Source organism: Urocitellus parryii, chromosome 6 (genome assembly GCF_045843805.1).
Source record: "Urocitellus parryii isolate mUroPar1 chromosome 6, mUroPar1.hap1, whole genome shotgun sequence".
Taxonomy (NCBI): domain Eukaryota; kingdom Metazoa; phylum Chordata; class Mammalia; order Rodentia; family Sciuridae; genus Urocitellus; species Urocitellus parryii.
The window spans coordinates 172,360,055-172,387,685 of NC_135536.1; the positions used below are offsets into that span (position 1 = coordinate 172,360,055).

Consider the following 27,631-nt stretch of genomic DNA (forward strand, 5'->3'; position numbering starts at 1 on the left):
TCTCTGACCTCTGCACACTAGAGTGTAATAAAGGAAAGAAGGAGAGAAGGACAGGATACCACACAGATGTGGGAAAGGTCAGTAGAACAGAAGGAGAGCAAGAGTCAAAGAGGAGGGATGGAAAAGGGAGGAAATGCAGAAGGAATTCTTTTAAAATTGTGTTAAGTGTAATATAAATACACCACATTTATATATAAACTGAAAGAAACAATAAAAATAAATGAAGACACGAGCAAAAGGAAGACTAGTAGAAATTAGGAAGGAGGAGGGTGTGGGGTGAGCAGGGGAGAGGAAAAGGGAGACCCAGGATTGATCCCTAATTCCATGCATGTATGGATTTATCAGGATGAGCCCAACTGTTATGGGGAATCACTTAAAAGCATTTTTTCCTTTACAGAAAAAATGCTTTTAAGTGATTGGCCATGGCAGGAGGTGACCAGTCCCTCCCCACCACTGAGCAGGCCCCAGGACCCCTCCTCCCTCCAGATGAGTAGCTCTGTGTGTAGCTGCTGCAGAGTGAGGCCACCAGCCAGCCACACCAGGGTCTCAGGGTCAGGAGTCTGGGGCACATCCTGCCTGTCCTGGGACTCCCAAATAGACTGTCACTAAGACCCAGGGAACCACTAGGGGCCGAGGCACAGGCCCAGGGGAAGGAGGCCTTGTTCCTGTGAGGTGTTCCAATTCCTTCTGAAAATGCAGCATGAGAGACCCTTAACCTTTGCTGCCTGTGCTCCTGGTTACTACTTTATAATTTTCTCGGAAATTGTCACTCTGTCACAGTCACTTCCTCTTGAAACAAGGGACACAGAGTGTCAGTTCCCTCCATAGAGCAGAGTCAGGGATCTCCCCAGCACAGACACTGGGACAGAGCAGGCTCCTCAGGGCTCCACCATGTCTGCACCTGCCTCCTGGCCCCAGCGTCCCTGTCCTGTCCTGCTGCTGACCCTCCTGCTGGGACTCACAGGTGAGTGAGCTCTGTCTGGGGAGAGTCCTCTGTCCTGGCCCCTGGGTCAGCTCTGCCCATGGACTCCCAGGGACTCAGGACAAACACAGGCTCTGCCATGGAGGCTGGGACAGGGCATTCTCTGGAGCCCAGGCCAAGGGTCTTGAGCTCTGTCTCTGGGAGGCCTCCCCTGCAGCTGGGGCCAGAGGCATCACATCAGGTGATGCTTCAAACAGCAGTGACAAGAATCACCTGCATATTGTAATATTTTAGCTCACAAAATACATTTCTAGAAGATCAATGTTTATATCCTGATAATTTCTGAGATACCAAAGGTGAGGTGACACCCTCAAGGCCATGGAGCAAGCAATCTCTCTGTCTGTGTCTCTCTCATAGTCTGGCTGTGAGGTACACGGCTCTGTCCCTTCATACCTTCTCCTCCATTGATTTGGTGCCACCCACAGACCCAATAGCCTTGGGGCCAATCAATGCTGGACTGAAACCTCTAAAACTATGAGCTGTCATCCTACTTTTCTCTTCATAAGTGGATTTGTCTCAGGATTTACTTACAGTAATGAAGAGTTGACTGACACAGGCTGTGACGATGTCCTTACCCTCATCTACATCATAGGGGGCCAGGGGAAGGCTCCAGGCCTCAGGAAATTTACTGAGTAACAACTCAATTTCTTGAACACTCACCATGGTCCAGACTCTCTTCAGATGTGATACAGTTAAATTAAATTATGTGACCATGACACCCACAGCAGACACTCTGGTCACCCACCTTACAGCTAAGAAGCACCAGGAGCTCCGTGGTCATTCAGGGGCAGTGTGAGGACTGGGGTTTGGAGCTCGTGATTCACCCACCATCTTCTCAAACTCTGTGGCCCTGACCCTACATGTGGCCAGACATTGTTTTAATGGTGTGTAGCACGACCTCATGGGGTCAGACGTCTGCTTCCAAAGACCTGGGCATCTCATGCTCATCATGGGTGGTCTAGAGACCCAAAGAGGACTGGGATCTTGTTTCTTTTCTTTCTCTTTTTTGAAGGCAATAAGAGGGACCTGGTTTAAATTTGTATATGAAATTAGTAAACTATTTGTATGTGGACTGATTTACACAGTTTGCACTGCTTCTGCCAATAGGTATATAGATGGTGGAGGAGAAGGGTTTGTGGTTTTCTTCTCCTGGGCTCTTCTACTTCCTGCCTATATCTGGCAAATAGTTCTTGTTTTGCTAAGTATTCTGTGTGGGAAACTCAACTTGTGGCCATTTCTACAAAATTTATCCACTGCAAATCGACTTCTGCAATGCAGGGTTGTGGCACTGAGAAATTTACACACTGAGTGTACACCTACTGTGTGCAGGAACTGTTACAGAAACTTGCAGTGCATTGAAAATAAAAGAGGCAAAGGATTTGCCCTGTGTAGCTAAGGTAACTCTAGGGACAATGGTGGTGATCAACACACAAGAAAGAGGTAAATCATATCACATATTGAACAGTGATCAATACGACTTAAAAACAATCACCGGGATAAGAACATCAGAGAACAAGTGGGAGAGGAACTGCAAATATGGTCATCTAGGCGGGCATCACTGAGAAAGGGAATTTGAGCAGAGATTTAGAGGAGGGGCAGGAGTGGCCCTGAGGTTTTCTGGCAGAAGGGCTTCCTGATAGAGAAACCCCATGTCACAGGGCATGAGAGCAGATGTCCCTGCTGTGTTCAAGGCTGTTCCTCTCACTCTGATTGAAATGGGAGCCACCTCCAGGTGTGGAGCAGAGAGGTGAATAGCCCTGAGCTCAGGAGGCTGCCTGGGCTGTGGCCAGGTGTGTTGTCCATGGGTCCCATGCTTTAGAGGGTGGCTCTGGTTAAGGGGTGCAGGCAGCCACATCCCACTGAGTTCCAGGGTGTATATGGGTGGCTGGGCCATTCCTACAGTCCACGGGTTTCCATTACGTCCACTAGGTTAATTCTTAGGGCTCCAGCTAGCCAAGGGGCCTGGTGGGAGGTGACCCCTCTGATACCCAGGCTTTGTGTAAGGGTCTAAGCCTATGAAGTCACCCCATCCTGCCAGTGGGAAGGCCAGATGGTCTAGGTTTTCTTTATCTTGTCCTGATGATGCTTTCGTAGCTGTGGGAGCAGTTGAGGTGATCAGTGTTCATGGAGCATCTAAGTCCTAGAGAGAAAAGGGGTCCCTAGAAAAATGGTGTTTTCATGATATGTAGACAAGTCTGTGAGGGGAAGAATTTCCCAAAACCATGGGGCAGTTTATGATCCTGGTGAGTGGTCCAGGGACTCCAAGGGGAATTTCTGTCTGCTGCTTACATGGAATAACAGGGGCATATTTTGGTCCTTTAAAACATTTTTTAAATTTTTTTCTTTTTAGTTATACATTACAGTAGTATTTATTTTGACATATTATACATACATGGAGTATGACTTCCCATTCTTGTGGTTGTGCATGCTGTGGGGTTACACTGGTTGTGCAATAATATATGAATATAGGAAATTCATGTCTGAATCATTCTGATTTTCCTATCCCTATCCTCACTCTTTTCCTTTTATTTCTCTTTGTCAAATCCAGTGAACTTCTATTCTTTCTTCCTCACTCTCCTTTGTTGTATGGTAGCCTCTGCATATCAGAGACAACATTTGGACTTTGATTTTTTTTCCAGATTGGCTTATTTCACTTAGCATGAGAGCTCCATCCATTTACTGCCAAATGCCATAATTTCATTCTTGTTTATGACTGAGTAATATTCTATTGTGTATATACACCATATTTTCTTTATCCACTTATTTGTTGAAGGGCACCTAGGTTGGTTCCATAGCTTAACTATTGTGAATTGAGCTGTTTTAAACATTTCTGTGGCTGTGTCACTGTAGTTGCTGATTAAATATTCTTAGGGTATAAACAGTGAATTATGTTATCTGGATCAAATGGTGATTCCATTCCAAGTTTTCTGAGAAATCTTTATACTGCTTTCCATAGTGGTTGCACCAATTTGCAGTTCCACTATTAATCTTTTAGTGTACCTTTTTTCCCCCACATACTTGCCAAAATTTTACTGTTACCTGTATTATTGATAATTGCCATTCTGACCTGAGTGAGATGGAATCTCACTGTAGTACTAATTTACATTTCTCTAATTGATAGAGATGTTGAACATTTTTTCATATACTTGTTGACTGATTATATTTCTTCTTCTATAAAGTAACTCTTCAGTTCCTTTCCCACTTATTGATTCAGTCATTTGTTTGTTTGTTTTGGTGTTAAGTTTTTTTGAATTCTTTATATATCCTTGAGATTGATGCTGTGTCTGAGGTGCAGGTGGCAAAATTTTTTTCCCATTCTGTAGGATCTCTGTTCAACTTCCTGATGTTCCCCTTCCTGTGAAGAAGCGTTTCAGTTTGATATCATCCCACTTATTGATTCTTGATTTTACTTCTTGCACTTTAGGAGTCTTGTTGAGGTAGTGGATTCCTAAGCTGATATAATTTAGAATTGGGCCTATTTTTTCTTCTAGTTGGCACAAGGTCTCTGGGGTAATGCCTAGGCCCTTGATCCACTTTGAGTTGAGTTTTGGACAGGGTTAGGTATAGCAGTTTAATGTCATTTTGCTACATGCAGCTGTCCAGTTTTGCCAGTACCATTTGGGAAGAGGCTGTCTTTTCTCCAGCGTAGGTTTATGGTGCCTTGTCTAGTATGAGAGAACTGTGTATGTGGGTGCATCTGTTTGTCTTCCAATCTGTAACATTGGTCTTCATGTCTGTTTTGGTGCTGAAACCATGATGTTTTTGTTCCTATAGCTCTGTAGTATAATTTAAGGTCTGATGTGATGTCTCCTGCTTCACTTTTCTAGCTGAGGATTATTTTTCTGTTTTGGGATTATTACTTTTTCAAATGAATTTCACAACTGCTTTTTCTATTTCTATGAAGAACACTATTGGAATTATAATATGTATTGCACTAATTAGGCACAGTGCTTTTGGTAGTATAGCCATCATGACAGTAGTAGCTCTGCCTGTCCAAGTACGTAGAGGGAATCTTTCCACATTCTAAGGTCTTATTCAATTTCTTTCTTTCGTATTTTGTACTTTTCATTATAGAATATTTTCATTGTAGATGTGTAATTTTTAGGATCTTCTACACATAGAATTATGTCAGTGGCAAAGAGAGATGGGTTGAGTTCTTCTTTTCCTGTCTGTCTCCCTTTAATTTCTTTCTTCTGTCTAATTGCTCTGGCCAGTGTTTCAAGGAAGGCGTTGAATAAAAGTGGTGAGAGGACATCCCTGTCTTGTTCCAGTTTATAGAGGGAATGCTGTCTGCTTTTCATTGTTTAGAATGGTATTGGTCTTGTGTTTTGCATATATAACTTTGAAAATGTTGAGGTATGTTCCCATTATCACTAGTTTTTTAGTGTTTTGAATACGAGTTGATCCTGAATTTTGCCAAATGCTTTCTCTGTATCAATTTATATAATAAAGTGGTTCATGTCTTTAGGTCTATTGACACGATGAATTATGTTTATTGATTTTCATATGTTGAACCAACCTTGCATTCCTGAGATGAACCTGACTTGATCACGGTACATTATCTTCTAATGTTTTTTTTTATGTTATTTATCAGTATTTTATTAAGAATTTTTGTAGCTATGTTCATCAGGGATATTGATATGAAGTTTTCTTTCTTTGATGTGTCTTTGTCTAGTTTTGTTATCAGGGTGATACTAGCCTCATATAATGAGTTTGGAAGGATTCCCTCCTTTTCTGTTTCATGGAATAATTTGAGGTGCATTGGTGTTAGTGCTTGTTTGAAGATCTGTTCCAACTAGGCTGAGAATCCATCAGTGTGGGCTTTTCTCTGATGATCAGCTTTTGATGGCATTTTCAATTCCATTGCTTAAAATGATCTGTTTCACTTTTCTATGTCTTTCTGATTCACTTTGGGTAGATCATATTGGTCTCAAAATTTGTCAATGTCTTTAAGATTTTCTGTTTTATTCGAATATATATTTTCAAAACAGTTTCTGATTATCTTTTCCATTTCAGTAGTGTCCATGGTGATATTTCCGTTTTCATCACTAATTCTTATAACTTGAGTTTTCTCTCTCCTTCTCTTGGTTAACTTGGCTAAGCAGTTATAACACTTATCTCTTTTTTTCAAAGAATCAACCTTTTGTGTTTTAATGTGGAAAACTGTTTTTGTTTCAATTTTATTGATTTCAGCTTTTATTTTCATTATTTTTGCCTTGCACTGTGTTTGGTGTTGATTTTTTTATTGATTTTCTAGGGCTTCAGATGTAATATTAAGTTATGTATTTTGTGGCTTTCTATTCTTTTAATGAATGAGCTCAATGCAAGGAACTTTCCTCTTAGCACTGCCTTCACAGGGTCCCCTTGTTTTTGATATGTTGTATTACTATTCTCATTTACCTCTTAAGGGTTTTTAAAATTTCATCCTTATTTCTCCTACTATCCATTGGTCACTCAAAGTGTAATATTTTGTCCCCAGGTGTTAGAGTAGCTTCTTTTTTTTAATCATTGATTTCTTATTTTATTCCATTCTCATTCATCAACTGTGAGGTATCAGATTGGGGGATATTCAGTGGTATATGATCCCCACAAAGCAGCACAATTCAGACAATACCTCACTTTGTAAGATGGCACCGAGCTACCCCAGCCTGGGCTCTGGGGCTGATGGGGAGATGATGTGAGATCCTTTTCCAGTGCAAATCTAGTGTGGGGACTCCAGGCTGCTCCCTAACTGTCCTCAACCTGTGTTGGCTGTGAACCTTTCCAGCAGCTGTGACGCTGACATAGCTTGGACCTTCCCTCATCATTGCTCTGCAAAGGGGAGCCCCACCCCTCTGCCTGGGAAGGCAGCTGGGAAAATGCCATGGGGTTTTGTTCCTCTTTTTTTTACTATTTAATTTTTTTTTTTGGAGGGTGGAGCACGGATGAATTTTACAAAATAATGGGTTTCCCTGTGGCATATTCATACATGTGTATAACATAACATGATCACATTCACTCCTAATGCCCCTGATACTCTCTGCACCCTCTTTTCTCCCTCCCTGTCTCCCTCCCCCCTTTCTCTTTCATAAAGCCCTCTTTTCCTCCTGTCTATTTTCCACATATGGAAGAAAACATTACTTGTCTCTCTGAGTTTGGTCTATTTTGCTTGACATGATGTTCTCCAGATACATTCTTTTTCCTGAACATGGTGTAATTTCATTCTTTATGGCTGAATAAATTTCCATTGTGTAAATGTAGCACATTTTCTTTATCCTTTCATTATTTGAGAAACACTGAGGTGATTTTATGACTTGGTTATTGTGCGTTGTGCTGTGATAAACATGGGTGTCTAAGTCGTTTTTTATTCCTTGATCCCAAGACTAGACATGACTAATTGGAGGGAAATGATTAATTTGAGCTCACAATTTCAGAGGTCTCCTCCTATAGAGGCTCCATTCCTCAGGGACAGAGTCGAGGCACAACATTAGACCAGGAGTCTGTAGGAGAATAAGCAGGTCAGGACATGGCCACCAAGAAGCAGAGGGGGAGAGAGACAGCGTTCCCTACAAGGACCACATATGGACCCACAGGCATGCCTCCATGGACCCACCTCCTTGAGCCACAGCAGACCTGCTTGCAGTCACCCTCAGCTAATCCCTATGAGGGGACTAAGACTAAGACCCTGCCTAGGTGAAGGCTCTCATAAGCCAGTCATTTCAACCCTAAACTGATGTCTTGCATTGTCTCACATGAGCTGGTGAGGGACTCCTCATGTCTAAACCATGACAATCTGTAGGCTTGTGCCTCGACACTTCTCTATACTGATTTTAATTCTTTAAGATACATACCAAGCAGTATTAGATTTCCTCATACACTAGTTGTGTTTTTAGTTTCTGGAAGAACCTCCACACTGACTTCCACAGTGGGTGTACTAATTGACATTTTCACTAATGTTAGTGAGAGTTCCTTTTCCCACATCCTCACCACCATCTATATTTTAGATTCTTGGTGATGTCCATTCTTACAGGAGAGAGATGGAGTCACAATGTGGTGGGAACTGTGTGCAGGTGTGGACTGTCTGAAGGAAGTAGTTCCCTGGGGAATGTCCTCAAGGACTGTGTTTTGTCCCTGGATCTTCATGTCCACTTGCTCTTCCCACCACCACTGCCTTTCTCCTCCTCCTCCTCCTCCTGTTCCTCTCCTCCTCCTCCTCTCCCACCCCCGTCTCCTTCACCTTCTTCCATGCATGGACTTGCACCCTGTCATGGACATCCTGCCTGGTTCCTGTTGACTGGCCTCTGCAGCTGTGAGTCCAAAGTGGCCTTTTCTCCATTAGCTGTTCTTATCAGGTATTTGATCACAATGACACAAACTTGACTATTGCATAGGGACAGGGGTCGTCATTCGGAGGAGCAATTGTGGACACAAGTATGTCTTGTGCAATCTTTATTTGTGACTATTTAAATTTTTTTGGTGGGGGAGGTGGTTTCTGGAGATTAAATTTAGGAGCACTCAATCCCTGAGCCACACCCCAGCCCTATTTTGTATTTTATTTAGAGACAGGGACTCACTGAGTTGCTTAGTGTCTCTCTTCTGCTGAAGCTGGTTTTGAACTAGGGATCCTCCTGCCTCAGCCTCCCAAGCCTCTGGGTGCCACTGTGCCTTGTGAGACTATTTAATTTAAAGGGTGAGACTCTTAGCCTGTCACCTCAAAATCCAAGCATATTGCCCAGGGTGATTTATAACCTCAAATTATATCTTTGGGCATCTGAAAGAAAGAGGGCTCAAACTATTCCTTCCCCTGTTCTCCTTGTACCAGGAGCCACCCATCACCTTGGATGGCACCATGGACAGAGTGGGAGGTGGAGATTAGCAGCATCAAGGAAGCAGCAGAGAAGGGGCTGCCCGAAGAGCAGCATGGACATTTGGGGGAAGGTAACAGAGGACTGTCCTTGGGAGGGGGACCATGTGAAGTCAAGATTCAAGAGAACCAGTTACCTTTCTCATCAATGCCACTCACCAGGTGGTGGACACTATGGACAGGCACATCCAGCTGTTTTGTGGCCCTCTGCCCTGTTGACTCTCACAGGAGCACTCAGCAATGGACCCTCAGCACCTCACAGAACTACACACCCTCCATCAGGGGTCCTTCCTCCAATCACATTCCCACACAGTGCACTGGTAAAGAGCCAATTCACAGGGTCTGGTGTTCCAGATTCCAATGGTAGGATGATTCTGCAGCCTGGGTCAAGGCTAGGAGCTGGTATCTCAGTGGGTATTCTTGTGGTTGGGATGGGAGCAGTACTCTAAGGTGGAGAGCATTTTCCTCTCTCTGGAAAAGCGTCAGAGAGCTGCACAACCCAGGGCACAGGACAGCCAGCAGGCCAGAGGGCTGTGCGACATGGTGGAGCCATTGGGGTCAGCCAAGGAGAGTACAATGTGGTTGTGCTGTGGGGACATATGCGATAGGATTCAGCAATGTTTTCTTTCATACTTGAGCTGCGCGTTCATGGTTGTATGTCCTATCATCACTCCAGGCTGAAGGAGGAAACTGAAACAAGAGCTGGCATCTCTGTGGAACAGGGAGCTGAGCCAAGACTCACAGTCAAATGCATGTCCCACTAACTGTACCCACCACTTCCCCAATACTCAGGAGACTCAAGAGCCACATGACCCAAACCAATGTCTTGGTCCATGAAGTGCCAGTGACCCTGTGGTCAGAAAAAGGGTAACAAATAGTTGGTGACACATGAGAGCTCATCAAAATGGTGATATTACCAAAAGTTCTCTATAGGTTTAATGCAATGCCAATCAAAATCCCAACAGCATTTCTTGTAGAAATAGATAAAACAATCATGAAATTCATGTAGAAAAATAAAAGACCCAGAATAGCAAAAGCAACTCTAAGCAGGAAGTGTGAATCAGGCGGCATAGCAATACCAGATTTCAAACTATACTAAAGAGCAATAGTAACAAAACCAGCATGGTACTGGTACCAAAATAGGTGGGTGGGCCAATGGTACAGAATAGAGGACACAGAGACTAATCCACAAAGTTACAACTATCTTATATTTGATAAAGGGGCTAAAAGCATGCAATGGAGGAAGGATAGCATCTTCAACAAATGGTGCTGGGAAAACTGGAAATCCATATGCAACAAAATGAAACTGAATCCCCTTCTCTCGCCCCATGTACAAAAGTTAACACAAAATGGATCAAGGAGCTTGATATCAAATCAGAGACTCTGCGTCTGATAGAAGAAAAAGTTGGCTCCGATCTAAATATTGTGTGGTTGGGCTCCAAATTCCTTAATAGGACACCCATAGCACAAGAGTTAATAACAAGAATCAACACAGAACTAGAAAGAAATGTGAGCAACATGAAAAGACAAGGAAAGAAAGGACCACAAACAATGCAAGACAATACAACATTAGAAGAGGTTCTTTTTAAGATTTCTTTTTTTTTTTTTCTGAATTGCAGACTCAGCAATGTCAATGGATCCTGCTCCACATTTTGTGGTCTTTTCTACTGCCTGTTCAAATCTCCAGTGAACTTCTGAGTTAATTGAGCTTATCAACTCCCAAATTTCTGTTTTATTTTTTTAATATATTCTCTTTCTTTGTTGATGTTCTCAATTTGCTGATCATATTCTAGATTTTCTTTTCTACTTTTCCATATATCCTGGAGCATGTTGGAGACAGCTGCTTCACAGTGCTGGTCTCTTTTCAGGTGAGGCCCAATAGGTCACTAGGGTCCTGAGGAGGAGGATACAGGAGGGTAAGAGCTAGGGAAGGACATGGGATTGGGAGGAAAGAGGGAGGAGGAACAGGAGGATGGGAAACAAGGGGTAGGAGCTCAGGCTGCTCCCTGGGTGTGGAGAGCAGGGAACAGCTTCCTAAGGAAACAGCTCTCACGAGGAGCCCTGGGTGGAGGCCCAGTGACAGCGAATTTTGTCTTCTGATGATAAGGACCATAACATGATAGATTTCTGTTGCTGTAGGCACTAGGTGTGCAGTCCTTTGTCACAGCAGCATTAGAAACTTACACGGTGTGGTTGTGCTGTGGGGAGATATGCGAGGGGCTTCAGCAATCTTTCATTTCTTACTTGAGCTGCACTTTCATTGCTGTATGCACCATGATCACTCCAGGCTGAAAGAGGGAACCCCATCATGAGCTGGAATCTCTGTGGGACATGGAACCTGAGCAGAGACTCTCAGTCAAATGCATTTCTCACTAGTTGTATTCACACTTCCCCAAAACTCAGGAAACTGAGAGGCAGAGGAGCTCAACCAATGTCATGGTCCATGAAGTGCCAGGGAGCTTGTGATCAGAAAGGGAAGAGCAACAAAGAGTTGGTGACACATGAGAGCGCAGGGGAGGGCTCAGGCCCTCAAGTCCCCTCCCTCCACCTTGCTCAGGGCTCTGGGCCTCAGGGGCAGGTGTCTCACAGTGTGGAGGTGCAGGCCAGGGGAGGCTCAGTGTGAGGACAGCCCTGTGCTGAGCTCAAGGCCACTCTGTGGGCACTCAGTGAGTGACAGGCTTTGCTGATACCACGTGATAAACCAAGAGGATCCCCAGGATGATCAGAGACCACCCTGTGTCCCCCCCAGGAGCGGCTGCACAGGAGCTGCAGGTGATCCAGCCTGAGAAGCCAGTGTCTGTCGCTGCTGGAGAGTCAGCCACTCTGCACTGCACTGTGACCTCCCTGCTCCCCATGGGGCCCATCCAGTGGTTTAAGGGGGCAGGGCCAGGCCGGGAGTTGATCTACAACTTCAAACAAGGCCACTTCCCCCGAGTCACAAATCTCTCAGATTACACAAGGAGGGACAACAAGGACTTTTCCATCCGCATCAGTAATGTCACCCCAGCAGACTCTGGCACCTACTACTGTGTGAAGTTCCAGAGATCGACCCCTGTTGATAAGGAGTATAAGTCTGGACCAGGCACCGAGTTGTCTGTGCGAGGTGAGTGCAGCTGCCTCCTCCTCCCTGGGGTGGGACAGGAGGTCAGGGGTCACGCCCTCCACCCTGGGGGCCACAGCTGAGAAGCAGGAGCAGCACTGGGTGCTCATGTCATGACCTGCGGTCACCCCTTCTGCAGGTCAGGGAGGCAGAGGCCTGTGGAGGCTGTGCTATTTGGTCCAGGCTCCATGGCTGGTAAATGGGGGGCATCTGCACCCCTCACCTGCCTGCTCCACAGCCCTGACCTTTTCCAGTCTGGTCCAGCCCTGTGGCTCCCCAGCTGAGGGCTCTGAGGGTTTGAGGGACTTGCCAGTCACAGAGCCAGACTGTGTCTGCTGGCTCAGAGAGCATTGCCCCTGTGGGGGTGAGCCTTCTCTTTATACCACAAGCACCCAGGACCCACTGCCTGCCAATCTGCACTCTGGATGCTCTGGAAAGTACCGAGGGCAGTGCAGGTAAAGTTCTTCTCCCACCAGGCTAGTGTTCCAGTTCCTCCCTGGGGACCAGGCCCTCCAGAGCAGGGAGGGGGCAGGGCATGCTTTTCTTCCTTCCTCTCCTGGAATAGCACCTGAGAGGGTTCTGACAGGCTCAGGTTCCCTGTAGACCTGGGGCCGTATTGGAGGAGCTGCCAAGAGATGAGGACTTCGCTCTGGATCTGCCTGTAAATCTCTGTATCTCAGGGACTAGCCCTCACAGGCCCTGCAGGATAGAAGCAGAGCTGTGTCAGTCACCAGCAATATTCCCCATGTTGGTGACACAGGGGTCCCAGTTCAGGAAGCACAGGTCCTCCCTTGTGTGGTTCCTGCAAGAGGCCCTGCATGCTCTCCCTAAGCCACGAGGCTGAGGTGGTCAGCACACATGGACCTTCACACCTGTGCCTACCCCTGTTGACCCTGGGGAGCTGGAGGCCCAGCAGGCCCTCTCTCACACAGCACATTAATGCCAGGAGGGGACAGAGCCCAACCTGACTCCAGCCCAGGCTCCTGCTGCCCTGAGCATAGACACTGTCCCCACAGAGGAGCCAGGGCACAGGAGGGGCTCAACACAGACCCTGACCTGACCCACTGGGCAGAGAGCAGTGTCTCTGCTCCTCCTCCTTCTCCCATTGTTCAGGAATCCACTCACATTCACACCCTGAAGCCACAGTGAGTGGGGAACCTCTCCTGAGTGTCAGCCAGGTCTCTCTCCATGGGGAGATGCCCAGCAGGACACACAGAGCTGCTGTGTTGATTGAACAAGAGCAAAAGCCTTCTTCCTGGGGAGATGTTACAGTTGTTCTTGCTGTTGTGGGTGGGGTCGGGGGCTCCCCACTGGCTGTGCATAGGAATCACATGGGAAACTGAAGCCACAAACTCCCAGACCCAGGCTTCACCTACAAACTTTGCTTTAAAAGGTCTGAGGAGGGTCTGGGCTTCTGAAGTTTTCACTTACTCCAGAAGTTTCTGACACGTGGCCAGGGCTGTGGACTCCTGAGGTAGATGTCCTGAAGACAGGGAAGGAAAGCTGGGGTTCTTTCCTCTGGCAATGAAGGAGAGCACGGGAGCCTTCTCAGGTGTGGATGCTGCTGAACAGCAAGTGCTGGGCTCAGCTCCCTGGGCCTCTGGCAGGGTCTCCCGATGGAGCCTCCTAGATCCAGGGTCACCCCAGAGTCCACATCTGACACACGTGCCTCTGAACTGGAGCTGAAACCAAGGAGCCCTGGGTCTTCAGTACACAGTGCTCCCTGCCTTGATGACCCAGAATGTCACTCAGGCATCTGTCCCTTGTCCTTTCACAGCCCCTCTTTATGGAAACAGCTTCTTTGGATGAAACCCCTGTGATGCTGTTCATGATGAGAGAAGCACTTTGCCACCTTGTTTCCTGTGGGGACTCTTAAGAACACAGGGAGAGGGCAGGGGTGCAGCTCAGTGGTGGTTCCTGCTGAGCACCCTGAGGCCCTGGGTAGACTCTCAGTCCCTGGTGGTGGGCAGGGAAACAGGTGGAGCCTCGTCATCCTGTGGTGTCTGCTCCTCCTCTCACACAGGTCATCCTGGGGGCTGCAGAAACAGGATGTAGACTTTTCCTGGGGTCCCCACTGCATTTGTTGCTCCTTCTGTCCACTGAATGTGTGGTTTCCATCACTCCAGAAAGAGTGATGATACAGACACAGGTGTCATATATTAGGCTCCTACTGCATGCCAGAGCTGTGCCTTGCCTTTAAGCTCCTCTTGCAGGGTGGTGCTTTTAAGAACTGTCACCCCAGCAGACACTGGCACCTACTACTGTGTGAAATTCCAAAAATCGAGCATTCATAAGGAGTATAAGTCTGGACCAGACACTGAGTTCTGCCGAAGGGGATACGGAACCTCAGCAGAAAAGAAAAAGGTGTTGCATTATCCTCTGTGTGGATGAGAGCAGTCTGATCTCTTCCCTCTCCCCCAGCCTGGTGCCCTTGGCTGGCCATGCCCCTCTCTAAGCCTTGTCCCATAATGGGCTCTCACTAGCACCTCCTCACAGGACAGGTGGTTATCAAGATATGAAGGACTCTGAGGGCTCAGGCCAGCCTTAAAATGCTGAGCAGCTCCTGATAAGTGCCCACAGAGTCCCTAACCCCTGTAGGGCCTTCCAGGCTGTTGGGGTCTGGGTGACTCCACTTCTTCAGTGACACCCTGCACATTGTGCCCTCTGGGATGGGTGCATGTCAAGCAGGGAGATCAGTATTTGCTGATAGAAACCTTCATGATATTTGCTGCCTGGTGACAGTTGTAGAAGGTGCTGGGTGGTGGTGAGCAATCTGGAGACACCAAGGGACCTGTCTGAGGACCCGTCCACAGGCAAGCAGCCTCCTGATGCTCTCCCCTGAGTGCCCTCAGGACCTGCTCAGGGGCCTGGGTCTGCATCTCTTGTAATTAGCCATCAGTTACGAACTCATCCCTGTTCAGTGACCTGTGACTCCAATGCCAAGTGACCCAGGGAAGCCCACATTCAGAAAGCACCCCTTCATCTCTCCTTCTTGAATCCAGGTCTTGGCCCAGGTGAGGCCCATGGCATGTTGGTGGAAAGAGGAACAAGTGGGCTGAGTTGATGAGCCCTACACAGAACAATGTCTTGGAGAAGGAGGGACCTGGGCTTTTATTTTTTTGTTTTGTTTTGTTTTTGCTTTGAAAAGGATTGAAACCAGGGGTACTTTAAGACTGAGCTACTTCCTCAGCACTTTTTATTATTTATTTTGAGGAAGGTTCTCTCTAGGTTTCCCAGTCTGATCTTAAATTGCAGTCCCCCTGCCTCAGCCTCCCCAGTCTCTGGGCAACACGCCTGATCATTTGCTGAGATTCCAGGGGCAGCTCTGTGTGATCAAAGCCACCTGTGTTCAGTGTGGCCTGGGAGGAGATTTGCCAACCACCCCACTCCACAGATGAGGTGCTGGGCCAGGTCTCAGCATGGAGAGCTGGCATCTATGTTCATGTTGGTGTCTTGATACTTTCTGTCCCCTGCATTTGTTTCTAAATAAGGCTACCCTTGGTGTCAAGCATCAGGCAGGCCAGCAGGAAAAGGTTACTAACAAAGATTGAGACAGGGCTGTGATGTCCTCCCTGGGCCCAGGTTGGTAGTGATGTCCTGGTGCTGAGAGGAAGGCTCTGACCTCAGGCTGGAGCAGCACCTGGGCTGATGATCCTCACTGCCCAGGGACTTGAGGGTAGGGACACCACACAGGGATCAGCTCAGCACCCAGAGTGCTTTATTAGGAGCATTAAAAAATCATGTCTTGACATTTTGGGTGTAGCCCAGTGACAGAGCATGTGCTCAGCATGCACTTGGGGCCCATTCCTAGCACAGCAACTAATAAAAAATAACACCAACATTAATGTCGGGGACGATTCTAAACAGTGTCACTTGCAGTGGTCAGAAGGGGTCTCCCAATCACCTCACTTGTCTGTCAATCCCCTTCACAGCCAGACCTTCTACCCCCATGGTGTCAGGTCCAGCGACCAGGGCCACACCTGGGCAGATGGTGAGCTTCACCTGCCAGTCCCACGGCTTCTCCCCCCGGAACATCACCCTCAAGTGGTTCAAAAATGGGAATGAGCTCTCGCACACCCAGACCAGTGTGCACCCCATGGGAGAAAGTGTGTCCTACATTGTGTCAAGCACAGCCCAAGTGACCCTGGCCCCTGGAGACATCCACTCTAAGGTCATCTGTGAGGTGGCCCATGTCACCCTACAGGGGAGCCCTCCTCTTCGTGGGACTGCCAAGTTGTCTGACACCATCCAAGGTACAGGACCCTGATCCCCACCTCAGCCCACACTCCTCACCCAGCCTGCTGCTCCCCAGGGGCCTTGGTCTAGGACCTCAGTGGCTTAGGCTCTAGTTCCCAGCAGTGCTGCCACCTGACAGCACATGTGGACTCCTGACCTGTGGCCAGCATGTGCTGGTGGCTTCATTTCATTGAACATCAGCAACTAACACTGCTGAGCTCCTCCCAGAGCCGAGCCTTGACATGCAGGGAGGTTCCATCTATTTGCTCACTTCCTGCAGGCCAGGAGTTGGGCTTGTCAGCCTCACTCACTTACCCTAAGGGGAGCTGCTGGTCACTTGGCACCTGTGGGTGGCAGGCCCTGTGGTTAGTGATTCACTCCTGTGCAAACCCTCAGTGTCTGAGCCCCTCTGCATGCCTCTCCCTGTCCGGAGGGAGGCCCTTGCCCTGCTGGGAGGAGCTCAGCTGTCTGTCCCATAAGGTCACAGCTTCTCCCTGTGCTGTTTCAGTTCCGCCCACCGTGGAGGTCACCCCACAGCCCACCATGGCAGGGAACCAGGTGAATGTTACTTGCCAGGTGAAGCACTTCTACCCCCGGAGCCTACAGCTGACCTGGGTGGAGAATGAAAATGTGTCCAGGACAGAAATAGGCTCGACCCAGTCAGAGAACAAGGACGGGACCTTCAACCTGAGGAGCTGGCTGCTGGTCAACTCCTCTGTGCACAGGGAGGATGAGATGTTCACCTGCCAGGTGGAGCATGACGGTCAACCAGCCACTGTGAGAAATTGCACCCTGCAGGTCTCTGCTGGCCCCAGGGAGAAAGGCCTGGACAACAGCAATGGTGAGTCCTCCACCCCAGCTGACTGGATGCTTTTATAATTCACCTTGACTCTGTGTGTTGTGATGTGAGAGCAGTGACCCCCCTTCCCACAGGGCACCCAGAGCCTGGGAACACAGCAGCGTCTTAGTCAGCTCCCCACACCACACTCTGAGGGTCTCCTCTGTGGGGTTGGGCACACATCTCATGGGGCCTTCAAACAGGGACACTAAGGAGGAAGGGGGAATGGGGGATGGGTCTGTCCTGGCCGCCGCCACTTGCCTTCTTCACCTGACACTTGTCACGTCGTCATGGCCCTCTCTCTGTGTCTCTCTTTCCACCCACATTGAGGGTCCCCCCAAAACACACAGTGACGAAACTAGGTAACTATCACCTGCTGGGGAAAGAAGTTCTACCTCCTGAGCTTCAAGTGACCTGACTGGAGAATGGACACATGTCCAAGATGGAAGCTGCCTCAGTCGTCACAGAGAACAAGGACGTGACCTGTAACCACATTAGTGGGCTCCTGGTGAACTCCTGTGTGCAGAGTGGGGACGTGGGGGTCACCTGCCAGGTGGTACGCAGCCAGCCACCTCCTGAAGGCTAATTCTGTTAACTCCCCCCAAAAGGAGCAGGTTACAGACACCTCCCTGACGAGGGTCAGTCTAATCTGAGCAGCTCAGAAGGCTGAGGCAAGAGGAAGGCGAATTCCAGGTCAGCACCTGCAACTTAGTGAGGCCGTGAGCAACCCCTGGAGGCCCTGTCTCTAAAGAAATATTACAAAGGGCTGGGGAGGTGGTTGTGTGGATCAGCACCTCTGGGCTCAACCTCCAGAACCAAAATGAAAAACATATCTCCCTGGGGGGGTCTCCACTCGAGGTGACTGCTTTTTTTCTATCTTGTATCTTTTTGTTTTATTTTTTAGTGCTAAATTTAGTATTCCTATCCATTACAGAATAATTCACAAGTCTATAAATATGTATCATTCACCTGCATCCCCCACTCCTTACCTCTAGAGTCTCCACTGTCAGGAGCTTGGTCCATCTCTCCATGGATCTTCTGACATAAACAGACATTAAAGAAGAAAGGGAGGGAGGGGGACTGTCCTGTCCTACTGTCCACCTTTTGTCTATCCACCTATCAGTTGCTCTCTTCTTTTTCCTCAGAGTCTCTCCAGCCTTCATTCAACATTGGAATTTTCCTACACATCTGTAGCCTCACTCGACAAATGCTGGTACCTACCAGGTGAAATCTGGAAAGGACTCCCTGAGGAGGGGGAGACTGTTTGGACCAGGCCCCTAGGTGACCTTGAGTGGTCTCCACAGGGGTCTTGATTTCTACCTGATTTGTGATAATAGACCAACTGTAATGACGACTCTCAAAACCTCATCACAACATGAAAATTTCTGCTTGTGTATATTCTCCTTTGATGCTCCAACTACCTGTGTGTTAGGAATTTACAGAAAGGGAAACTAGGACAGCCCTGGAGAGCAATTGGAGCGTTGCTGATGGCTTCTTGCCCTGACACCTGAAAACTATCTAAACTACTCTAGGCAAATCTAAGTCACTGGGGCCAGGGCCAACACCAGCTATAGAGAACATTTTTACTAATTAACAAAATATGTTCCCTCTCCCATGAATATTGTCCCAAAGACCCACAGTGGTCTGGAGACCCCATTCTGTAGCCCCATGTGCATGATTTCCCTGTCCAACCACAGGAGCAGGTTTGGTGTCTCTGAAAGTGTCTTTCAAGGTCCAGGTTCCTTCCAGCATGCCCTACTATGGGCCTCATGTGCTGGGTCAACACTGGGCCACTGATTTATCCCTGTCCCTTCTTGTAGGAAGAGTAATGATTGGAAGTGAGAGACAATTTCCTTTATGGTAGGAGATACATGGAGGCTGCCTCATCCCATCCACAGTGCCAGTGGAGTCCACAGCTGGAATGGTCAAATGGTGAAGGACATTCTTCTACAAATCCAACAGCTTTGTCCCAGTTAATAGAAATAATAACTTCTCTAATTGTTAAAAATAATTGGAGTATTATTTAAATTTTTCAAAAATTGTTTTGTAGGTCTTTACACCAAAATTGGTTTTAATTCATTTTTAAGTGCATGGTACAATCTCCTTAGGAAACCACCAGGGCATCAGGAAGCCTCTTTCCGAATTTTAAAAAATGGTGCAATTCCTTAGAAGTTTAGGACCATTTACATGCTAGATTTCATTTTGAGTGTATTGGGGTAGGTTGAGCTTTTTGAAGCAGTTTTAGTCTATTTTATGTATTGTATCAACTTCATAACTGCAGATTTGCACCTAATATGTCCTTAATTATCAGTCTAATGTTTGCAGAATCTCTCCTAATACACCCTTCATTCTGTTCAATCTTGATGTTACCAGTGTGTCCTTTCTCTCTCTCTCTCATCATCATCATCATTATCATCATCATCATTATCATCAGTGCAAGAGAATTTTCAATTTTATTGATCTTTTAAAAGGATCAACTTTGTGTTTCAATTATCTTCTCTATTACTTCCCTATATTCCATTTTATTGAATTATGACTCTTTTCTCTTCTTTATTATTTCCCTTATTCTTCTTGCTTGGGGTTCATATGGATCTTCTTTTATTGCTTTTGTGGGAGGAGGCTTCATTTATTGATCTGACACTCTCCTGGTTTCCTGTGACACACCTGGACCCAAGCATGAAAAATTCATCCTGAGGGCCAGCCCATGGGAAGTGTGCCCTGGCGCATCCCAGATCCTCTCTGTAACATCAGACCACAGCACTTCTTTCTTCTTTCTGGGATGAAGTGAGGATTACATGATGTAGGAGAGTCATTTTTGTTGGGATGGAACATGGAAGATGGCATTGGATGTCTTTGGAGCAGAGTTAATTGGCAGCCATCCTGCTGAGACTGTGGCCAGCAACCCAGACGTCCACTGAAGGTCTTGGAGTGCTTTGATCAATATGGCCCTATCTTTCATTTCCAGCTTCTACAACTTCCCAATCAGGAATAGCCCTTGAATCCAAGAATGTAAACTCCTCTGAGTCTCTGCTACTATTGGAATTACATCCAGGAACCAAACCTCTGCTTTTCCTGCCCTCTGGCTACTGGAGACATTCTCAGATGACTCATCTTTAGCTTCTCATTGTCTTTCCCCAAAGGGACTGACACACAGAAATAGCCCTCCAATGCCAGAGTCTAATACCAACCATTTCCTAAATCATGTTCAAGCACCAGATGCCAAGAATTCCCTTCCTGAGGTTAAACCACTTCATTTCTCAGGAAAGAGTGAACAACAGCACCTTCACCACAGGCCAGTGCCTGCCCAGGTGCCACTGACCTCCAGCACTGGGGTTATGTCATCACCCAGCTGATGAGTCCCAGGTTCAAACTCACACTATAGAGTACAATTCCCAGACTCTACTCTGTAGCTAGGATTCTATAAGAAGTAGCCAATGTGATGGACGGGGGAATTGGGGAACTTCTTGTAATGTTCTCAGGATCAACATCAGGGTCCCTCCCACCTGAGTGGGAGAAGAAGCAGCAGCTCAGCTGCCCCCACAGAAGCCAGAGGAACCCAGAGCTGCTTTCAGGGGAGGAGGGGGGCCTTCCACTCCCTGCTCAGTCAGGCTCTGATGCTGGTGCCTTCTAGAGGGAGGAGGGGGCAGGAGTGCAGCTCTCCTCCACTGAGGGGGAGTCCCAGAGCAGCACTCAGCTGAGAACCACAGCCCCCCCACCCCCGGTAGTGCAGCAGTGTCCACTCCTTCCTGTGGACCTGGAAGCATTTCTTTATTTACATAAAAATTTTCCATCGTTGTTACCATTATTTTAAGAGTAAAAATGGCCATGGTGACAAAGAAAAGTCTCCCCAGGTCTGATTGCCAGGATTTGGTTTTGTGTGTCCAATAGAAGGACTTCAGGTGACACAGCACTAGAGAGGTGGTCTTCTATTTGGATATTTTGGTCACTCCCACATATGAGAAACATTTTCTTGACTCACAAAAGTGTTTTTCAGCCAGCAATTTTACTAATTCATCTTGCACCTCCTTATGAGTCTCCCCAAGGTCCTGAGACACAGGGTCATTCACACACCCATGGTACTGAGCAGGCAGCCTTGCTCTCTTCTGTGACCATGAAATGGCCCACCCTCCATGTGCATGCCTCATTGAAAATAGTTTTCTTGGCATGAAGACACGGACATTGTTTTGGTACAAAAAGCATGATCTTAGGTATCACCATAAAGGACTCCAGGGAGGAGCTTCTCTGGGTTTGGATTCCTCTAAGCCATGGCTCTCCCTAAGCTCCCCAGGCCTCAGTCTCCATAACAGGAGGAGATGGTGATCGCTCTCCATGAGATGGTGAGGATCAAGTAGGAATCTCCATGGCAGGTGGGCAGTGTGCATGGAGCTCATGTTTTCACCTTCCCTCAAGGAGGACACTCTGGGACCTGAGGCTGGGTGAATGGAATAAGGAGCCTCTTGACCAGGTTTCTGCCTCAGGCTTGACAAGGGCAGCCAGGACAGGGTGTGTGAGCTCAACCTTCACAATTTTGTTGGGCCCAGGTCGCCTCACCTGGGGCAAGTGCAGGCTCCTGGGAGTAGACATGTAGGAGTCCTTCTAATGGCTCCCCTTGTCCCTTGGTTTTCAGGAGCAGTGATGTCTACTCTTGCTTCATACCTCATAGGCCTGTTCCTTGGCCCCAAGATCCTTCTAGGAATCACTGTCTCTTCCCTCTATGTCCACAGGAAGCAGAAGTCCTGACTGTAAGTCCCCAGGAGGGAGGGTGGAGCAAAGGCTGCTGCAGAGAGGGCAGGGCCAGGGGGAGTGCAGCCCACCTGTGCACAGCTGCAGAGTCAGTGGGTCTAGAGAACCAGGCACACACCCCTCAGCACCCTCAGGATCTCAGGAAACTGCTGTGGGGTCCCAGCTCCCAGGAAGTGTGGGCGGTATGCAGGAGATGAGGAGGTAAACGTTGGCAGTGGATGTCCACTGAGTCCTAAGGGCTCCAGAGAGGATGAGCTGAAATGGTGCAATGAGAGTCAGCAGATTTGGTGTTACCCTGGGAGACCACCCCTAGACTAGTCCAATAGTCAACCGCTCGGCCTCCATGGACAGGAATATTCTACCATATGGAGCAATGTTGATAAGTTCTAGATGAGTTGTTCTCAGGGCCGCTCTCTTGACTTTCATTGTAGGAAAAGGGAAGGGGAGTTAGAAAACAGGAGAGGCTGAGCTAAGAGTCCTGTTTTGGGGCTTGGTTTACTCAAGACAGTTGTCCGTGGACAGTCACATGAGGACATCATTGATCTCAGGAAACTCTCATGAATGGTGAGCAGATAACTGAATGTGGACATGTTTCTCACAGATCCTTCCTCATTCGTGCTGCCTGGGACCCTCAGTTTCTGCCACCTTCTTACTGCACTGTGATGCTCAGCCTGAGGAAAGGAACTGCAGAAATGCCTTTATAGATGCTGTTCCAAATGCCTCCTCCCAGGACACCCACCAGCCCACAGGCCCTGACCTCCCTTTGTCCAGCCCTTTCTGTCCAATGGCTGAGTCTGCACTCAAGGTCTTGAGCAGGGCCCTGGGACCTGCCTCTGGGCTGCAACTCATGACCCCTCCCCAGAATGGGACTAGCAAGTCCCATCGATACACGTCAGGATGACCCTCCTCATTGCCTTGGGCTTGGCCATCAAAACCCCAAGTTCTCACTCTCAAGAGTCATTCTTTTTTTTTTGCCTGCCAAGCCCTCCTTCCCAGCCTTGTTGAGCTCCTCAAAAGAAACTCATTTTTGGTTTAATAAGAAAAAAAATATTCTCAGTCCTAAGTGTCCTATGCCTCATAATCAGAAAAAAAGAAAACAAAATGTTCTTCTTCAGCTGAATGATTTTCTACCTTAGCACTTTGAACATCATCATTGTCCAGGATAAAGGCAATCATTGCTCTCCATGAATAGCAGGATTGTAAAAGTCACCTTCCAAACTGAAAATCTGGGAATCCATCTCCATACTGATCATGAAAAATAATGTTCTTGAAAAGCCTCCGTCAGAGGCTGCCCAACAACTTTACCCAGAGCTTCAGCCCCAATCCCATTTCCAGCTCCAGGCTCCTTGGTGGGCCCCTCCCTGCTTTGCAGGGCCTGGCCCTTGGGGGTAGCAGCCAACAGCCAAGAGGAGCAGGTCCATGGCCCAGCTAACTCTTATCTGAAGACTAGAAATAGGGCAGTCTCAAAAATAGAAAGGCAGAAGAGGAGGAAGATGGTGGGCCAGAGGGAGGCAGCATTCTGTGTTTCTCTGTGATCCAGATCTCACCTAGTCAGAATACTGCATCTCTGAGAGTGTTAGAAGACCCCTAAGCAGCTGCTCTCTGGAGAAATCATCAGAGCTGTGACCCCACACAGGGCTCTGGGCCTCAGCGTTCAAGCAGGACTCCTGGCTCCCCACACCCAAAGTCTGAAGTTCTAGCCAACACAGGACTTGATCGCCTTAGCAGAATCACCCATCAACAATCTTCAGATCTCCAAGACTTTGCTCCACTCCCACACAGATCACTCAGGTGCTACCTACCCACAGCACAAGCCATTGCCCGGCTTGCCCCAACCCACCTGACATCCCTGTTCTGGAAACAGACTGCCTCCAACTTGACTCAACATTTTCACCATAATAGGTGGGGGAGGCTCCCAGTGGCCAGGTACCAAGTTTCCAACTCCCCCCCCTCCCCAGTTGTTTTAACCCAACAAAATAGCTGCCCAACACAGGTGCACAGTGCAACCAGGGCGCCACCTATGGGAGCTCCAGTGTGAGAGGTTCCTTGATTGGGAACTGCGAAGGGAGAGAGAGACAGGGCTAAAGTTTGGAGCCTAACAGAGACCAGGAACTGGGAAATCTCCAGGCAAGAGAGGGAGACAGTACCAGGTGCTGAAGTCGTCTGAGTGGTCCCAAAAATAGACCCATGAGGTGCAGTCTCCATGCAGGGACTGGTGGTTGCCACTCCCTGCTTCCAGTCACCCTGCACTAGGACCAGCGTTCACACCCTGGTTACATCCACCACCCTGAAGGCAGAGACACCAGCTTACAACAGACAACCTCACCTATTGGATGACAAGAGAAGCAGGAAAGATCTCTAAATCTAGTGACAATCCTGGTTTCTTCTTTCAAGTATTTTTTTTCCTCTTTTTCTTCTTTTCTGCTACCCTCTATCCTCTCACCCTCACATCCTCAGCATATTTGAAACCAAGAACTTTCCATGAAATAGGATTTTGAGAACTTGGCCATCTGAATAATATAATATAGAAGTGTTGTATATGCTCGCCTTCCTCCCCCCTCCTCCTCCTCCTCCTTCTTCTTCTTCTCCTTCTCCTTCTCCTTCTTGATTTTTATTTCCCCTGCTGAATTTTACTATTTTAACATCCTTTATTTTTCTAAATACATATGTGTGTTTGTTTTATGTACTGTACTGTCATCTCATGTACTTTTCTACTCTGAATTACTTCCTGTCTATTCTATTGCTACTTACCCTCTTCATTAGATTTCTCTTTCACACTTTCTAAGATATATGAACTCTATATCCTCACAAACTACACCTCAGCATATCATCCTATGCCTAAACCCAAGTTCATTGTCCTCCATCAGAAACTGTAAACCCTCTACAAAACTACTGAATATATTATAGATAATAATTGAATCCAACATTTCTGTATATTGAGACCAAACTGTAAACATCTTAATAAAAACAAATTGTTTATAAGTGGTGTATTGTTGATATTGTGATCTGTTAACATTGTCCTTTCCCACAAAGGAGAGGTCTTGGAATTCTACAAGAGCACTACAAACCTATAGGGTAAAAACAATAACACTCTGGACCCACAGAGCTGTAAGGGAAGACACATGAACAACATGAAAAAACAAGAGAAGAAAGTGCCCCAAACAAATCAAGACACCACATTATTAGAATCATTGGCAGACACAGCAGAAGAAAAGGCAGAGAAGGAGTTTAGGATGGACATGGTTAAAATGTTTGTGAACTCAGGGAACATATAAGAGAGCAAATATAGGCAGTGAAAGATCACTTTGACAAGGAGCTACATAAATAAATAAAAGGAAGCAAAGAATCACCTCAACAGAGAAACAGAAGTTCTAAAAAAATCAGAAATCCTTGAAATGAAGGAAAAATAAACCAAATTAAAAGCTCAAATTAAAGCATCACTAACAGAGTAGATCATTTGGAAGATATGACATTACACAATGAAGACAAAACATATAATCTTGAAAAGAACATAGATTACACCGTGATAAAGGTAAGAAATAATGAACAGAACATTCAAGAAATATGGGCTAACATAAAAAGACCAAATTAAAGATTTATGCAGATAGATAAAGGCATGGAGTTCCAAACCAAAGGAATGAACCACTTATTCAATAAAATAATATCAGAAAACTTTTCAAACATAAAGAATGAATTGGAAATCCAAATTCAAGAATCCTACTGGACACCAAATGCACATAATCACAACAGATCCACAACAAGTCACGTTATAATAAAAATACCCAACAAACAGAATAATAGAGAATTTTAAAATCTATGAGAGAAAGGAATCAGATTACATATAGGGGAAAACAAATTAGGATAATGGCAGATTTTTCAACACAGACCATGAAAGCTAGAAAATCTTGGAATAACATACAACAAGCTCTGAAAGAAAATGGGTGCCAACCAACAATCTTGTGTCCAGCAAAATTAAGCTTTAGTTTGATGATGAAATGAAAACCTTCCACAATAAACAAAAGTTAAAAGAATTTATAGCTAGAAACTGGCACTACAAACATCCTTGGAAAAATATTCCATGAAGATAAAATGGAAAACAACAATGAAAATCAGCAGAGGGAGGCAGTACTCTAAAGGAAAATATAAACAAAGAAAAAAATCAAGTCCAGTTAAATAACAAAAGTATACAAATATGGCTGGTAATTCAAACCATGTTTCCATAATAACCCTGAAATTTAACAGATTGAACTGATCAATCAAAAGACTTAGATTAGCAGACTGGATTAAAATAAAAGACCCAACAATATGCTGCCTCCAGGAGACTCATGTGATAGGAAAAGACAAACACAGACTAAAGGTGAAACGTTGGGAAAAATCATACCACTCACATGAACTGTGGAAGAAGCAGGGGTTTCTATCCTCATATCACATAAAGGAGACATCAAGCCAAAGTTAATCAAAAGGGATAAAGATGGACACTACTTACTGCTCAAGGTAATCATACACCAATAAGATATAACAATCATAAATACATATGCCCCAAACAATGAAGCAGCTATGGTCATCAAACAAATTCTTCTCAACTTCAAGAGTCAAATTGACCACAACACAATAATCTTGGATGCCTTTAACATGCCTGTCTCACCACTGGATAGATCTTCCAAACAAAACTTGAATAAATAAACTAGAAATCTCAATAATACAATTAATAACTTTGACTTTACTAACGTATATAGGATATTTCAACCTGCATCAAGTGGATATACTTTCTTCTCAGCAGCACATGGATCTTTCTCTAAAATAGACCATATACTATGCCACAAAGCAACTCTTAGCAAATACAAAGTAGTAGAGATACTATCCAGCATTCTATCAGATCACAATGGAATGAAATTAGAAATCAATCACAAAATAAATGATAAAAACAACTCCAACACCTAGAGCTAAACCATATGCTACTGAATGAACAATGGGTTGCAAAAGACATCAAGGAGAAGATTAAAAATTTCTTGGAGGTAAATGAGAACATAGATACAACATATCAAAATCTCTGTGACACTATGAAAGCAGTACTAAGAGGAAAGCTCATGAATTTCATTTCATAAAAGAAGAAAATGTCAACAAATAAATGACCTCATAGTACATCTCATAGCCCTAGGAAAAAAAGAACAAATCAACAGCAAAAGCCATAGAGGACAGAAAATAATTTAAATAGAGCTGAAATCAAAGAAATCGAAACTAAAGAAACAATTTAAAAAATTGACAAAACAAAAAGTTGCTTCTTTGAAAAAATAAATACAATTGACAAACCCTTAGCCATGCTAATGAAGAGAAGGAGAGAGAAAACTCAAATTACCAGTATATGTGATTAAAAAGGAAACATCACAATAGACACTGCAGAAATACAGCAGATAGTTAGAAATTATTTTGAAAACTTATACTCCAATAAAATAGAAGATATTGAAGGCATCAATAAATTTCTTAAATCATACAATTTTACCATATTTAATCAAGAGGATATACACAATTTAAATAGACCAATATCAAGTGATGAAATAGAAGATGTCATCAGACCTACCAACCAAGAAAAGCCCAGGACTGGATGGATACACAGCCAAGTTTTATAAGACCTTTAAAAAACAACTAATACCAATACTCTTCAATTTATTTTAGGAAACAGAAAAAGAGGCAGCACTTCAAAACTCATCCTATGAGGCCAATATTACCCTGATTCCAAAACCAGAGACACATCAAAAAAAGAAAACTTCAGACCAATATCTCTAATGAACATAGATGCAAAAATTCTCAATAAAATTCTGGAAAATCAAATACAAAAACATATCAAAAAGATTGTACACCAAAATCAAGTGGAATTTATCCCATGGATGC

The 27,631-nt window shown here is 45.9% G+C and overlaps 1 protein-coding gene across 1 annotated transcript; it reads left to right on the forward strand.

The window, feature by feature from the left end:
* Nucleotides 1-891: 891 nt before the first annotated feature.
* Nucleotides 892-21,739, forward strand: LOC113176913 (signal-regulatory protein beta-1-like). The gene is made up of 3 exons (XM_026381473.2): nucleotides 892-964; nucleotides 11,575-11,928; nucleotides 21,627-21,739. The coding sequence occupies exons 1-3, from the start codon at nucleotides 892-894 to the stop codon at nucleotides 21,737-21,739; spliced, it is 540 nt and encodes a 179-aa protein (XP_026237258.2).
* The last annotated feature ends 5,892 nt before the right edge of the window (nucleotides 21,740-27,631 follow it).

What these genes read in the sequence shown, in the direction of transcription:
- LOC113176913 (XM_026381473.2), top strand. Translation starts at nt 892, where the DNA reads ATGTCTGCACCTGCCTCCTGGCCCCAGCGTCCCTGTCCTGTCCTGCTG. An exon ending in CCTCCTGCTGGGACTCACAG is followed by an intron (nt 965 to 11,574) that starts GTGAGTGAGCTC and finishes TGTCCCCCCCAG; the next exon opens with GAGCGGCTGCACAGGAGCTG. An exon ending in CACCGAGTTGTCTGTGCGAG is followed by an intron (nt 11,929 to 21,626) that starts GTGAGTGCAGCT and finishes CTTGGTTTTCAG; the next exon opens with GAGCAGTGATGTCTACTCTT.